The sequence below is a fragment of the Embiotoca jacksoni genome, unplaced genomic scaffold (genome assembly GCF_022577435.1).
Source record: "Embiotoca jacksoni isolate LCO1_2020_lvr unplaced genomic scaffold, fEmbJac1.0.p SCAF_8, whole genome shotgun sequence".
NCBI classification, from domain to species: domain Eukaryota; kingdom Metazoa; phylum Chordata; class Actinopteri; family Embiotocidae; genus Embiotoca; species Embiotoca jacksoni.
In genome coordinates, this window is record NW_027185436.1 from 11,785,975 (window position 1) to 11,801,841 (window position 15,867).

At 38.3% G+C, this 15,867-nt stretch overlaps 2 protein-coding genes across 4 annotated transcripts; one reads left to right on the forward strand and one right to left on the reverse strand.

The window, feature by feature from the left end:
- Positions 1-469: 469 nt before the first annotated feature.
- Positions 470-5,514, reverse strand: LOC138215797 (rab5 GDP/GTP exchange factor-like). 3 transcript variants are annotated; one of them, XM_069178198.1, is made up of 9 exons: positions 5,297-5,514; positions 4,219-4,391; positions 3,756-3,883; positions 2,878-3,029; positions 2,713-2,782; positions 2,485-2,620; positions 2,300-2,394; positions 1,681-1,937; positions 470-1,580 (listed from the first exon to the last, which is right to left on the reverse strand). In XM_069178198.1, exons 2-9 carry the CDS (start codon positions 4,380-4,382, stop codon positions 1,167-1,169), a joined length of 1,416 nt encoding a protein of 471 aa, XP_069034299.1. In that variant the 5' UTR covers positions 4,383-4,391; positions 5,297-5,514; the 3' UTR covers positions 470-1,166. The 3 variants fall into 3 exon arrangements, with proteins under 3 accessions (XP_069034299.1, XP_069034297.1, XP_069034298.1); XM_069178196.1 differs by having other exon boundaries at positions 4,207-4,391; XM_069178197.1 differs by lacking the exon at positions 5,297-5,514 and having other exon boundaries at positions 4,207-5,290.
- Positions 5,515-6,975: 1,461 nt separating this feature from the next.
- Positions 6,976-15,663, forward strand: cfap251 (cilia and flagella associated protein 251). The gene is made up of 20 exons (XM_069178190.1): positions 6,976-7,409; positions 7,592-7,732; positions 9,169-9,278; positions 9,367-9,475; positions 9,891-9,971; positions 10,054-10,131; positions 10,226-10,267; positions 10,399-10,637; positions 10,738-10,914; positions 11,024-11,274; positions 11,398-11,549; positions 11,973-12,149; positions 12,260-12,444; positions 12,536-12,650; positions 12,964-13,127; positions 13,222-13,312; positions 14,069-14,212; positions 14,289-14,517; positions 14,673-14,786; positions 14,884-15,663. Exons 1-20 carry the CDS (start codon positions 7,185-7,187, stop codon positions 15,057-15,059), a joined length of 3,000 nt encoding a protein of 999 aa, XP_069034291.1. The 5' UTR covers positions 6,976-7,184; the 3' UTR covers positions 15,060-15,663.
- Positions 15,664-15,867: the final 204 nt, after the last annotated feature.

Here is a 15,867-nt window from a genome sequence, read left to right on the forward strand (position 1 = left end):
TAGCATAAAGTCCTTACATTTACACACTTCAGTTTTCCCTTTACAGACCAATGTTTTTACTGACCAACCAAGCACTTCTTTTCTGATGAACACATCACGTACATATGCGTTAACGCATAAACACGTCACGTGCACACAAGGCTAGGAAATTATGAAACAGATTTAGCTAGGGTGCACTGATGAGACTAAATCAAGCCTCGCTTTACTCTTATTATCCTGAATTTTCTCTGCTTTTGTGAAACAGTCCCAGACAAAATCATTACTTATTTCCAAAAGTCAACACAACACCAAAACTCACATTACAGGTAGTTTCCAGTGTGACCATCAGAATCAGTTCAGCTCTGGATTGACTATTAACCCACCAGCTCTCTTAATATTTAAAGGTTACTATGACCTATACCTGTTGACAAAGTGTTATGCAAAATCAAAAAGCTTTCCAATTTATCCAAGGAAAAAAATGAAAATATAATTGAATTATGTAGTCACCTTTAATATAATATTGGCTACAATTCTTGATCATACATAACATAACCCCTTTGATTTTCTTCAGAAACCTTTCAATAGATGTAAACAATGTGCAGCTTCAGCACACTAATACAGATGGAATAATACAAATTGTTTTGCACCAGACTCAGTAAGGGCAACATGTTGACGACTGCTACACAGCTCTGAAAAAACAGGATTTTCATAAATACACCCACTGACCTGTAGTGGTTGACAAATGCCATCCAACATTTTCTTCTGTAGCTTTTATTTGAATTTCACAGAAGTCTACAAAAAGGCACAGTGGTTTACACTTTTTAAAAAGTCTATATTGAATAAGCACCCTTAAAAGTGTCAGGTGATATACCTACCTGCAGTGTGCTTTTGATCACATGTTAATAGAAATAGGAACGTTTGAATTTTAATGGCCTTAATCCTCAAATAGGATACAAGTGCAAATCATTTTTTTTGAAAAATCATGAAAAACCTCTGTACACTACATGCATAAAGTTTCCTTCAGGAAGTTTTCCTTCATCTTTAACTGACTGACGAATCTCCTCTTTCTTTGGATGGAACTTGTGCAAATGTGGCATTGTAATATCAATCTCTGCTGCAGCTTGCATATGTTAGTACTCATGATTAAACAGAGTCTAGTACCACATTAGGAGTTTCTGTTAGTAGGGCTAACAGTCTGTATCTTTTGAACCTGCATGTTCATCCTTAAACAGCCGTACTGACTGCTCCTTGTCCTCTTGCAGTGATGCATCCTGAGCTGACGATGAAACCATCTGTGAGAACTCGGCCTGAGCGGTTATTTCCTTCTGTACCACATCAAACCGGATTGTTGCCTCATCCAGCTCTGAGTGAACTGCTTGGACCCACTTTTGTAGTCCCACGTTGAGAGCATCCATCCCTTGGTCAAGTTTCTCCTGCCTGCCTGTCAGCTCTTCTAACAGGTGCACCGTGTCCCTGGCAACCTGCTGACTCTTGTTTAATGCAGAGGGAGCACGCTGACCCAGCATGAAGCTCTCAAACTCTTCTGGACTAAGATTGAGTGCTGGGCCATCCATTTTCTCAATGAAGGCCACCGCACAAGACTAAATTAGGGGAAAAAGACAGAGTCATGAGTTATCAATGGACAACACTTTACAACATGTTGTGGCGTATGAATGATGTGCAGCTTTGCAACGAGCTTACCAAATTTGTGAAGTAGTATCCGCTCTCTCCTGCCATGAGACTGTGAGGGAGACCAAAACGAATCACATATTGCATGTTGGAGTGCAGGCGAGGTGGATTGGCCTTCAGCACCACATAAACCAGCGCTGACAGGAAGTCATCAGCATTGGCAGGCTCACTGCTCGAGGTGGAGAGAGCCTCGAAGACATGCTGACTGCATTTAGACACACATGCAAGTTTGTCCTGAGGTGCTCGTTTGGCATCCATTTCGATTATTGCTGTTGAAAAAATATGGAATAAGATAACATTTCAGACCTAATAATGATGTTTACAGCATGTGTGAAATAAGCACCAAGTAATAGTTTAGCATCTTTTTCTTCCCAGATGGAGTTAGATGAAAAGACCAAAGCTATTTTCATATCTGTCTGTTAAATATAAGGCTACTGTTAACTTAGCTTAGCATGAATTGTGGAAACGGGGTGAAAAAGCTACCCTGCTTCTGTCCAAAAGGTAACAAAATCTGCCAACCAGCACCTCTAAAGTCACTAGTGTTAATAATTCCTATCTCTCAACAAGGAAGTAAGTAAGTATATTTGCCAAAATGTCAAATCACTCCTTTCATTAATGAGGTTTTGATCACCTGTTATAGCAGGCAGAAAGGGGTCGCCTGTAACTGAAGTCTTTTTATCTGGAAACGGTACGCTCAGCATCTGCGGAGTGACCCAGTTTAAGGAACTGTAGAGGAAAGGCATCAGAATTCCATTCATACTTTAGTTTAGAGGTTTTGATCATGTACAATATAAGCAAGTTGTATGCAAGAGTTACCGTATCCTTCTCTGGAGGGCTAGGTCCTTCTGTTCATCATCACAGCTGTCATGGCAGAACGTCCACTTGTGCAACCGTGTCATTATTAACTTCTCTACATGCTCCATTATCTGAGTGACCTGAGCCTCAGGAAAGCCTGAAGACAAAAATAACAAACCTATAGTCATTCAACATTCTAATGTTTTCAGAATGAGCAGCCCGAGACATGTTGAACTAATCTGTACTCACTGCTAAAGTACTCAGCAAAGGATTGGTAGAAATCCTGCGCAAGGTCTGACTGCTTCTGTACCGGCAGATCCTGTAAAGATGATATCAATCTATGATCAGGAAACCTCTGACAGATCAAAAAGAAGTTATGAGAAGTATAAAGTTTAACTTTAAACATATAATTACATGGTAAGCCTCCATTGTGTTGAGGAAAGCCGTACAGCGGGACTGCAAACGCTGGGAGGAAGGGCTCCGAAGTACTTTTAGGAAACCAGTGAAATCTCCCGGCTCCAGGCTCTGATAGGCTTTTAACACATTTGCATGGCTTTCAGCAGACTCTGGAGAGACAAACAGTGGATGTTATTTCAGATTAATAAATTGAGTGACGTCATACACAGACTGAAACTGCTAAAAAAAAAACTAAAAAAAAACTGCTGGCTCAGTCACTGCATGTGATGTATGAAGCAGTGGGACATACAGTCAAAGCGGCTCAATCCCCGGCAGCAGTACCAGCAACAGGATAGTAGGTACATAGTTGGGGATTTATTTCTATGTAAACCCACAACTATGTCCATAAGAGCCTGCATTAGATGATGAAATATAACAATTGTGTTTAGCAAATGTTTTTCTTATCGCATTACAACAACTAAAAACCATGTGCTGAAGAGATGTATGGGGCTTTCTGTTAAATATTTTTGGCTTTATTTCAATAAGCAGAATTGCTAAATTAGTTGGTTTACAGTGAAGAAAAATTAGAAAACGGCTCCTTTCCATCTCACTTTTATGCTTCAGGAGACAGTCTTGAAGCAACAATCCATTACTGTGGTACTAGCAAACACAGACTGTCTAGAAGATCAGTCGGCTTTATATCAGATAATCCTAATAGATTTTGTTGGATCACAAGACACACAGTTAGAAGAATTAAATACTAATTGGTCTTTAAGGCAAACTGATGTCTGAATCACATGTGGTGAAGCAGCTGATAAACAGGGCCAGCAGATACTTTTTGGACCTGATGGAGCTGAGAACAAGGAAATCAAAATGCACAAAGCTAACAGAGCTACCTTGAGGTTTTGGAGGCGATGGGCTGCCCCAGAAGAGTCTCCTCATGGTGTTAATTCGACGGCCTTTCTCAATGTTTTTCTTCTCCTCAAATTTGGAGAATGTGGGGAGCGTTCCATCATTTCTTGGTCTACAAAGAGCGACAATATTAGACATCCAAATCTAAACCATATCAGAAAATATATCTGTAAGCAGTTAGGCTGGTGAGTCCATTTCTAGATGTTAACAGTAACCCAAACATATCCAGATAGTAACAAATGAAATTCACTAATTAGAGCAGTTAGTAGTTATTGTCATATTTTCTCATTGATCGACATGCATTACTTGTCTATTCAAATAATCCTTAATGATCCAAGTATAACGTTTCTTTTATGCGTTTCCTTTGAAGATGTTTCAAAAAACGTCCATCTGCACACTGATGGCGAGGGACCTAACAATGTCAAAAAAGTTCACCTAATTTCTTGCCTCGAGGCTCCGGCAGTACGTGCTCTCTCTCTCCAGCACTTGGAGCAGAAGCCTTGCCATGCAGGGTTTCCATAATACCCACAGGCGTTCTTGCAGAGCAGCTCCTCCTGAGAAACTCCGATTCCTCTTTGCTTGTCTGTCCACATTGTTGAGGTCTCTCTCATATATCACACCTGTTGTACATACCATCGACATTGCAGCAACAACAACAACAAAAAAGTGTTTCAGAAGAATTAGTTGTGCTATTAAGTCCTTTGAAAGGGAAAACGTTTAACTGAACCGTTTGTTCTGCGATTGTGCCCGCAGGGGTCTAAATCTCACATGCTCAGCATTCACAATAGCCCACTGGGCCAGATTTGACACAAAACCTCAAAAGCATCTGAATTTATCCCCCTTACACAATGCAGACATTCAAGCCCAGGATTACTCATTTCCTTTGCTCTTTCACTTCAGGATTTCTAGATGTCTTACGATCAAGCAGATGAAAATTATTACATGGGTTAGACTGGTTTAATTTTAGATACTGACAGAGTCTGCTTATATGAAAACTATCATTAGTTTCATAAACAGCAGAAAACAACAATCAACAACATCTGACAAAACAGTGTAAATTCAGAAATGTAACTTATCTAACTAGTTTTTTCTCTAGTAAATTAATTTAGACTGATTTTCAGGGACATAATGATGTTTTACCAAATATATATACATGTCAAGTATGCCTCTGACAAGTCTCCCAGTTTGCTTTTATGTCAGTCACTATTTAATATACGCTCTAAGGAAACGTTTTTAATGATTTGTAATACTACAGCAAAACACAAAGTCTCATAGCTTAGCGGACAGCCTACTGTTGAATCTCAGGGTAAGTTCCCTTTAAAGGCTTAGTAAAAAAAAACTTTATGAAAGTCGAGTGTTAGGTAGCAGCTTAAAAACTGGAAACGCCAGCTGTCTGTCAGCTGAGGGGATTGGAGATAAGTACCTCAGGCTAATGCTAATGCTGGCTAGCGTTGAGCAACCATTCAATCATGAAATCGATCATTAAAATGCCTCCCGACGTGAATAAATTCACGCTCCTCCTCACCTGTCAGCGGGTGAAACCATAACAAGCCTTAAGTTGCTTTCTTATCGGAGCGCCTCTTCACTGTCTCAGAAACTCTTCATAGTTTGTACAATGACAACGACAACCCTTTAGACCTCGGTCGGTGAGGAAGCGAGAAAAAAAAAAAAAAGCACGACAACGTAATCGAGAAAAGACGTAGACAATTTAAAACACTGCCAGATTAAAAGCCGCTTCCGAAAACCCACGCAACCAGAAACTAACTGGTAGGAAGAGACCGTGATGCTCTTCTTCGTTCCGTTTTATGGCGGCAAACAGGGTGAAGGTGCATCACCGCCACCTACCGGGCTGGAGTGTGTACCAGATTTATTTCTCACTGACCAAAAGAATAAAAATGATTAAAAACTAACAAATTAAATAAATGATAGTTTTTAATTTTTTTTTTATATTTTATAGAAACCCGTTTCTTCTCCTCCCTCCCGTTTAATGGTGGCAACCAGGGTTAATACGCGTCACTGCCTGCTGTGTTGGAGTGTGGACCAGAGGTATCTATAAATGCAACCAAACAACTAAGAAAAAAACTAAATATGTTAATAAAAGTTCATTCAAAAAAAAAAAAAATACTATATTTAAATGAAAACTAGAGAGTTTCTTCTTCTGCTTGAGGTCAACTGGCGGTGGTAAACAACAAAGTAGTTTATTACTGCCATCGTCTGCCGTGAACTGTAGATCAAAATGTCTTCATTTTTTACATCACAAAACAGATGCATTTTACAAAAAAATCCAACTCATCTTCTCAAACAAATTTGTTTGCCCAAGATACAGATAAACGATTCAAAAACCCTCATGTCTTCAGTTTTTTTTTTTGTAGAAATGAATTTTATCTCACATGCCTTCTTGCTGTTTCAAATTTCTGGCAGCGTGACATCACATGCTCCATTTCTTCTTTCCCATAGTGGTCGCATCTGCCTGTATTACATTTATCTATTTTGAATAATGTAGATCCAAAGTCTTGATATTTTTTGTATCATCTCTCCTACTCCATCCTGCACACCTAATTTCTCCCACTTTTGTTTGAACTCTATTATACCATTGTCCTTTCCTCTCCTACTCCCATTGCGTTTGCCACTTAAATCTCTGCTCACTGGTGCTCTTGATCTGTCCTCCTGAAACAAACTGCTAAATCTGTTATTATTTTTTGTGGCCTTCTCTGAAACCATATGAGCCATTTAATTGTATTTGATACCAATATGTGGCAGCAGGCATAATATAATTAATATTATTGTAATATCCATCATTTGAATTCTGTGTTTCTTGTATCTCTATCAAAATATCGGATTTTCTGTTTAAATAATTGGCTTACTACAAAGTGGCTGGTGATAAATTGAACAAATTATATTTCTTAATGGTCTTGTATCCTCCATTGTGCTGCCAGCGATTTAGCAAATTATAATAATAACAACACACTCTGTCGCCTAAAGAGTATTATAATCTATATTATGCGCTTCAAAGTAGTTATCAAGGGCTCAGGGTAGATGTTGCTAAGATCAATTAAAGATCAATTGTGCTCTTAATTTGAAAGGACTGACCGGAGTGACTGTATTTTTTTTTTCCTCGTTGCCATGCGACAGCCGTAACTAGGCAACGAAACGCTTCGCAGGTTTACACTTCTCTATGCCGCCCAGTTATTACACAGACGATATTTTAGGCATTCAGCTTTAAATCTTGGAAATAATGAGATTATGAAAGAACCGTACTCGTGGTAATGTGTGTTGGTTGATTCAATTTGTTATTTTCGATAGGCTGATTTAGCCTAAAGCTGACGAGACTAATTTTTTACCGTTAGCAGTAACATAGCACCCTCAACTTGGTGGAAAGTTAGAAAGGACTGATCTTCTTATGGTGAGACATAATGTCAAATTCTGAAGCCGAGGAATACGAGTCATCCCCAAGGTACAAAGCTGAAAAAGAAGAGAAGCAGAGGAAGAGCAGTGATGAAGCGCAGGAGAGTGCTGGTGTCCGGAACACGGACGCGGATCCGGGCACACTGGAGACGACTGGGCAGTCCCAAGTCTTCACTGCAACCAGAGACACACTTTTCCCAAAGAAGATGACTCAGACTAGGACACATGCATTGGTAAGTAGCAACGTTGTGTAGTTTTATTATATTTGTACAAAACGTGCAGAAAATATCAAATAGTATTTTTATATTGCTTCTCTGCACTTGCAGACAAGAACAATATTGCATTTACAATGATGAAAAGCAATTCAGAACTTTTACCTGCTCATAACAATATGGAAAATTTGTTCTTCATACAGTCCCTGGACTGGGTCTTTGGGATGAAGCCTGTTCTTCCAGTTTTCACTCTGCAAGACCACGATCAGCTTGTGGTCCTCTATGCTGGACATCAATTTGGGATCATATATAATCACACTTCAAAATCCCAGCACATACTTCAGGTAAAAATCACCATTGGTTTAAACTGAATATGAGACCGTGTCCTTCAGATTAAATCAGTGCTCTGAGTATTCTGGCTCAAGCTGTAAATAGTGGAGTTCAAAAGTCTGAGACTACATTGAAAATCTGTCAAATTTTCATGTAAACCTGGAAATAATCAGAAGGTTTGAGGATTTAGAAACATTTTAAAACACAAGAACTTGTGACCTGTAAAATGAAGAAGAAATGTAAGAGTCTGCACTTTTTCTAGGTCAGATATCATATATAAAGTAATTTGTGGCTTGACCATGTCAGCTCTTTTGTACAACATTTACTTGAGTTGCATCCTTTAACTGAAACATGCATTTAGATGACACTTGTGTATGAAGGTATTTTTGTGTCTTTTTTGTGCGAGTAAAAACAACAGTTTTGAAAGTAAATTTCTCACACAACAATATAAAATCAAGTTTGTAAGTAAAAATATATTAATTGAGAATATAAGTATTTGCGTTGCAAAACAAATTGCTCTTACATATTTGTTAGTTTTGGTCACAGAATTAAAAACCTTTACTTTTAAATCAAAAACCTTTGCTTTCAAAGAAGCGATCGAAATGCTGCATTGACAACGTGAAATATAATCAAAGTGAAAGCTGAGTTGTCACTTTTAAAGCATTTCACTAGGAAAGGGTGATATAACTTAAGCAGACCTCTGATGTAGCTCAACACAGTCCTCTACTGTCAGAGGCAGCCAATCCACCAAAAGAAACTCCCTCCTGTGTATGTCCCGCCCCTTACACCCAACTCCACTCGTAGGTTTTTGATTTGAAAGTCAAGGTTTTAATTCTATGACCAAAACTAACAAAACTGTCAGAACAAATTTGTTTGCACTGCAAATAATTATATTCTCAGTTTAGGTATTTTTACTTACAAACTTGATTTTTGATTGCAGTGTGAGAAATTTGCTTCCAAAATACTACCATGTGGTTTGCATCATTTTGGAGAAGGATTTATACTGCAGCAGGATATTGACCCCAAACACAACTTGCCATGGACTTTTCTCCAGTGTCACTTGATCAAAACATCTCTGAACATTTATGGAGCACTTGAAGACTGAGAAAGCCAAACATTCCTGAGATCACAAGAAGCTCTGTGGATCATAGTGAAGTCATGCAAGGAAATTATGAGTTATCAGGTTTGAAAAAACTTGTTGAGTCCACATGTCATTAATGAAAATGGGGGCAAATCTGATGTTAATTCTGAAATTCATGTACATTTTTCAGAGATTAAACTTTTCCCCTTAATTGTGAAGCTGATAATATAATTTGTAATGAAACAGTTTTAAATCTGAAACGAGTGGTATCAGTAGTTTGGACCCAACTGTGTATCATTTGATAATGGGTCTGCAAGTTACAGATTCAATTTTTTAAACTTTACTGTCGATACTTGCTCATGTCTGCAGGGTCACTCCCACTCCATCTCATGTATGTGTGTGAGTGAAGACAGACGCTGGATTGCAACAGCAGACCAGGGGTCGAATAGCATGGTGCTGATATGGGACTCCTACTCTGGGTATCTTTTGATTCTGCACACATTGACATATTTACTGTATACTAACCTGTCCTATTGATAGTAACCACATTTATGATAAATATTCCAGTATTCCTGTACAAACATTATTCGACTGCCACCCTCACACTGGTGTCATTGCGATGGCATTTTCAAGAGACACAAAACACCTGGTAACCCTCGGGGCTGAACAAATTCAAGTGAGTATGACAGATGAAATAGACAAAGTAAGCTACACATAAAAAAAAACAACAATATTGTAAACAGCACTATTTAGTCTCGATTATGAAATGCGTTATTTAGGAAAAAGACAAATGTATTTATTGTAGCACCGTCTGATCTTTGTTGATGATGACTATGAAACAAGCACTCGTAGGACTCGCTCTAATTTTATAGAAGCAATATTCGATGACATTGGAGTGTGGAATATTTTTCCATATATTTAACATCTCTTTCTTTGTCAATCTTTGTAAAGATATTCTTCAACAGCGAGTTCATTAAACAGCTTAGATGATGGCTTTTCATACTGCATTGAACAATACAAAACAGAAAGTGCCTATCTTAAGTAAAATTTACATCTGTTAACAACCTATCTATGATATGACAATCTTTCAGACTGTGTGTATTTGGGATTGGACAGATGAAATAGAAAAGCCTTTGTGGTTGACTGAAATCAATCCTGAACATGGTTTTCATGTAAGTAAGCTTTGTTTTCTTTTACCTGTGAATGTTGCCTAACTTCATTGAAATGGTACTGAAGAAATCAGATGTTTTTCAGGATTGCATCGTTTTTAATCCAAACAATAGCACTCAGCTACTCAGCAGAAGTGAGAGCTATGTGCTATTCTATAGCAATGTAAGTCCAGCTGTTCATTTTTTTTTTAATCATTAAAACAGATTACAGCTGTTGTGTGGAAGTTTATTATATTAATCAGCTGGTCTTTTTTCAGGCCCAAGAAAGCCTGCAATACTTTCCTCTGACGCTCAAGAAGGTAAAGATGATGGTTCAGATTTTGTCACAGATGTTATAAAATTGTCAAAGATGTGTCTTTTTTTATGACTGATTTATAGATTTATGACTATTTTAGTTATTATTTTGCAATGCTTCATCTCACCACTGCAGTTAAGTGACGTACCCACCAGTGGAGCTGGTGGAACTTCGAAAACTGTCAACTTGGCTGATGTGTCTCTGAGTCGGACCGCTTTTCACTGCAAAGAGTTTAATGTCATGACAGCCTATGGAAGCAGCATTGTGGTGTGGGATGTGAAAGACTTGGTTTCAAACAAGCGCACACTCAAGAATAGAGCCCTACAAATTGACCTCCAGAAACATCTGATCACTCTTCTCACTGTGATTGACAGGTGGCCAGAGCCAGAAATATTCACTGTTGTCACCTTTTAAATGTTCCATGTATTTGCTGTTCTCTAAACACTTTTTTTTTTCTGTCATTTGATAACGCAGCTGTATCATAACTGGTGATACTCAAGGTCAAATCCACTTTTATAATGAAAACTTCCTGCTTCTTACTTGGTACACTGAATTCAACCTGGACACTATTGTTTCCATTTCCTTTTCCAAAGAGTGCAAAGAGGGTTATCTGGAGCACTCCACTCTACAGGCCAAACCATTAATTATCAGGTAGAAGAAAGCCAAGCTGTTATTTCTTAAATCGAAACAGTTTCTGTGCAGCAAAATGAAAAACCCAGTATATTACATTTTAGCCAAGGTGACCTCTCTTTTCCTGCAGGAACTTTGTTGTGTCCACAATCAGTTCCAAAGTCGTGCATGTGAATAGACAGAGCGGCATCCCTCAAATCCTGCTGCATGAGAGCTACGATCCCCTACATACAGTGGTATGCCACCCCTCTCAGCCAGCTGTGGCCATGGGAAATCAAGGGGGCATTTTAAAAGTGTGGGACTACAACAACAAAGAAATCATTGGCAGCGTGGCATTTGAGACCGAGAGGCAGATTCAGTGTGTCACTTTTGACCCTAAAGGTGAGCCAGTCTGTTGGCTGCATGTTGTCTGAAAACCATTGGTGTTCCATATATTCAGTGTTTCCCAGCTGCTGTAGTATTTTATTGTTACAGTTTAAGAGTTGTCCTTTTGTCTCTTAACAGGGTTATACCTGGCAGTTGGCTTTGGCAGTGGAGCCGTTCACATACTGAATGCCAAGACTTTACAAAGTGACCCAGAGGAATGTTTTCACTACACTAAAGACAGCATCCACCTCATCACCTTCTCCTCAGACTCACAGTATCTCGCCACTGCAGTGAGCAAGTCTTTGTATTATGTAATAGTTGTAACATGTCTGAACTTAGCTGAAACAGTGGTTCTGGACTGGACTTTGTGACATAATATTGACATACTGTTAAAGCTGTGATTATGACACAAAACTATTTTTGTCTGAGGTTAGGTTAGGTAGTTACTTTATTAATCCCTGAGGGGAATTTTTTTTCGCGACAGCAGCATACAGGAAGCAATAGATGATAATAATAGAATAATAGAAAGCAATAAAATAGCAGTAAAAATATTAAATATAAAATATAAAATGCACAGTATATACAGTATATACAGTACAGTATATATCTATATATATTATATACAAACAACCAAGAACACAGACAAAGTTATGCCATCCATTTTTATAACTTCAAATGTCACATATACATTTCTCTTCCTTGTTCACCGTTAGGATACTGGCAAAGCAGTGACAGTGTTTCGCTTGCAAACTAATGAAGGCTCTTTGCCTCGTTGGAAGTATCTGGGCAGATACGGCTCTCACTACAAGCCCATCAAAGACCTCCTATTTGGGGTTCACTTGGACAGCACCCAACCCAGACTACTGTCTCTGGGTATGGATTGCCGACTGGTTAGTACACTTTTTTAAAGTTGTAGAACTATTCTCTATAGTTTGGCTGTTTTTATGGCAGTATTTTTAGTACTCACACCTCTTCGTGCATTTGTGAAACTGACTAATAGGTGGAGTATGACCTGGAAAACAGTGAAGTGGACCAGCTCCTCATCTTAAGCACGGAGCGCATCGAGCAGAGTGCTGTGCCAATGTGCATGACTTGGTATCCTCCCCTCACAATGGAGCAATTTCTTCTAGTTGCCTCAGACCAATACAAGATGAAGCTTTTCAACAGCACAACAAAGATGTGCAGGTCTGTAAAAAAGTGTAAAGAGATTAGATGTTCCATCAAATTATTGGAAAACATTATTACATGGTATGTATTACATGTTCTACAAAAACAGAAAGACTCTCCTTGGCCCAACATATGGCTCCCCTATTAAGAAAATAGTGGTTCTTCCCAAGTCTAAAGAACCTGAGACGAACTTGTATTACCTGGCATACATCACAGAGGACAAGGTCAGTGCTGGAACTAATTTATACTGTTTCATCAAGTAATCTTTATTTTGATAGTGGCATTTTATCAAATAATCTGCTTTATAAAACCAAAATGGGGCTTTGTTTCTAAAGAAACTTCCTAGGCTTAAAAAATTTAAATGTTTGTCTTTTATTGTCACAGATAAGTTGTGTATTTTTTTAATTGCATCATCTTTCAGCATCATGTTATGCTTTGATGTTTTTTGTTACAATGTTCAGCTGAAAATAAATGAATCAGTGTCGTAGTGTTTCACATTTTTGATATTATACTGAGAGTGTTTTGCATATCATGTAGGTGGGTCTCCAGATTTTGCCTTTGGATGGGAACCCCTACAAGTCCAATGCTTTGATCTGCCATCTGACAGGGGTGTCTGCTTTTGACTGCTCCTACGATGGCCGCTATGTTTTTACTGCAGGAGGATCTGACTGCTCTGCCCTCTCATGGGAGATAAACTTGAAGTAAGGTTTAATAGTTACAACCTGGGAACCAGAAGAATTGCATGAGCAGCGTAATTGTGTTTCCTGAAATTTGTCCGCTCTCCTGTGAATGCAGTGTGTTGGAGGCAGCAGCTGCTTTTGGTGGGAAGGATCTGATGCCCTTTTACACTCTCTTAAAGGGAGGGAGAGACGGACAGTTCTTCAGGGTGAGTTTGGCGTTACCCTTGTACCAAGTGCAGCGTCAAGTGAACAACTACTGATTATTCATTAGCTTAAAAGGAGGCGCTTATGTTCCATTCCCCAATATGTAGTCTCATTTGGGTTATTATACTGATGTATTATGTTATTTGATTACTTGGTTTCATAAAAATATTTGACCTGTGTTCATGTTGAGCAGCTAGTAAGCTGGGGGAACATGTTTATCAATTGACAGTTATAATTGTACCTGTCTTTAACAATGTAGTGTAACTGAGTTTTATTTGATTCTCCCAGCACTTTTTAATGATTATCCTTTTACATGTTATTATTATTTGTTATGATGATGAAGATGACAGGAGTAGCTTTGACATATACGCAATTTTGTTAAATGTTTTTTTTTTTTTAAAGGTTTTCTTGGATTTTAATGTGGCGGCCTTTATATAAAGTTTCAAATCTTTTACCGATGTGGCTGTAAAACCTTAACTTTAAAAGACATAAAACACATTAAAGAACTGGAAAAGGTGGTTAGAGTGACTATTTTTGACAATGGATGCTTTTGAAAAGAAATATGAAGGTCAGGATCTTTTTTTGGAGAACAATGCTCATATTCACAAATATATTATATTCATTGATTATATAAAACCAGATTAAAATATCAGTGTTTAATTAAAGATGCATTTCCCCTCCAGCTATGAGTTTTAGACAGTCTTTATGATGCCAATTTAAATACAGATTCTCAGTGTTTTGAGCCTTTCTGTCTTTAGGAGATGGAAGAGTTTTTCTACTACTGCCAAATCCATCATCAAGGCCTCGACTCGATGGAGAAACGACAAGTGTCTACCAGAATTCCCTTGTCAGAGGTTCCCTCTCTAATGAGAGCTTTGGCCTACTTCCCTACTGAACAAGAGGTACAATCAATAAACCAAGAAGGGAGTTTTACTCCTCAGAACTGTAATAACACTTCATTATGTTATTTCTTACCAGATAGAAGACATGCAAAATGAAGTCAAGTTCAGCAAGTATGCTGAATCAGGAAAATACGTGACTGACATCGACCTGGAGGAGTTCATCAAGCTGTATATCAACCACCGGCCAGCCTTCGGCATCTCCAGCAAAGAACTTGAACAAGCTTTTCACGTCCTTGGTAACAGTGACAGTTCAAGACAACCTGTTCTGCAGAGGCATAAGCTACTTGAACTTCTACAGGTCCGAGGTATACTGCAGGCTATTGAGCGTGAAATCGATTTGTCTGCTCGTTTTCCCTCTTTTTTACTGTCAAATTATTGAGAAAAATCTTGATCGTCTGTTCCATGTTTCATTGTCAGCATGGCACAACCAACATATGTGTCATTTTTATGTTATTAACAGGAGAACACATGACGGAGGAGGAGGTTGCAGAGTGTTTCGCTGCAGTTTTAGACCTCAATGAAGAGGAGGAAGAACATGTGAGACGTTCTGAGCGTGGCATTAACAAATCTGCCAGTACGTAAAACAAAAACGTACAAACCACAAGCTTTTCTCTATTAATTTACATAACCATTATAAAACAATCATCCCTTTGTGATGTGCATGTGTCCAGGTGCAGATTCAGAATATTCTTTGGAGTGTGCGATCCCAGCTGAAATATCTATGGAGACATTTACAGTCCACCTCCTGGGCTTCCCATCTTCAAAGAAGAAGGGTGACATCTCTTCCCTCTCCAGCCATGATATCAACCGATCCGCTAGTAAAGACTCTCCTGATGACAGCGTTTGAGAAGAGATGCTAGAGTTTGTATTTGGTTTAAAAAATACGATGAACACATCAATATTCAGACGAAACTTGTTTTGTAAAACAAATTAACAAAGCAAATGAAGCAGAAATACTTTTTATTTGAATATTTAAGGTATGCGTTACTTTCAGTTAAGATACATTTTATGGTATTTTTGTGTTTTGGAAGCAAAATTCTCATACTGCAATCAAAAATCAAGTTTGTAAGTAAAAATATATAAACTGAAAATATAATTATTTGCAGTGCAAATAAATATGCTCTGACAGTTTTGGTCACAGAATTAAAACCTTGACTTTCATATCAAAAACCTACGAGTGGAGTTGGGTGTAAGGGCCGGGACATACACAGGAGAGAGTTTCTATTGGTGGATTGGCTGCCTCTGATAGTAGAGGACTGTGTTGAGCTACATCAGAGGTCTGCTTAAGTTATATCACCCTTTCCTATTGAAATGCTTTAAAAGTGACAACTCGGCTTTCACGTTGGTTATATTTCACGTTGTCATTGCCGGCAGCATTTTCGATCCCTTCTTTCAAAGCAAAGGTTGTTGACTTAAAAGCAAAGGTTTTAATTCTGTGACCAAAACGAACAAAACTGTAAGAGCAAATTTGTTTGCAATGCAAGTAATTATATTCTCAATTAATACATTTTTACTTACAAACTTGATTTTAGATTGCAGAAATTTGCTTTCTTAACTGTTGTTTTTGCTTGCATAATAAAGACAGATAATTATCTTTCATAATTTTTGACATATTTGAAGGGCAATTTGGTTTCCATTACCTGCCGCACTGGCCA

Coding starts and splice junctions, on each gene's coding strand:
- LOC138215797 (XM_069178196.1), bottom strand. CDS start 4,382: ATGAGAGAGACCTCAACAATGTGGACAGACAAGCAAAGAGGAATCGGA. Junction 3,030..3,755: donor ATCGCCTCCAAAACCTCAAG/GTAGCTCTGTTA, acceptor TTGTCTCTCCAG/AGTCTGCTGAAAGCCATGCA. Junction 2,621..2,712: donor CTTTGCTGAGTACTTTAGCA/GTGAGTACAGAT, acceptor TTTTGTCTTCAG/GCTTTCCTGAGGCTCAGGTC.
- cfap251 (XM_069178190.1), top strand. CDS start 7,185: ATGTCAAATTCTGAAGCCGAGGAATACGAGTCATCCCCAAGGTACAAA. Junction 10,638..10,737: donor CTTCTCACTGTGATTGACAG/GTGGCCAGAGCC, acceptor TTGATAACGCAG/CTGTATCATAACTGGTGATA. Junction 13,313..14,068: donor GAGACGGACAGTTCTTCAGG/GTGAGTTTGGCG, acceptor TTCTGTCTTTAG/GAGATGGAAGAGTTTTTCTA.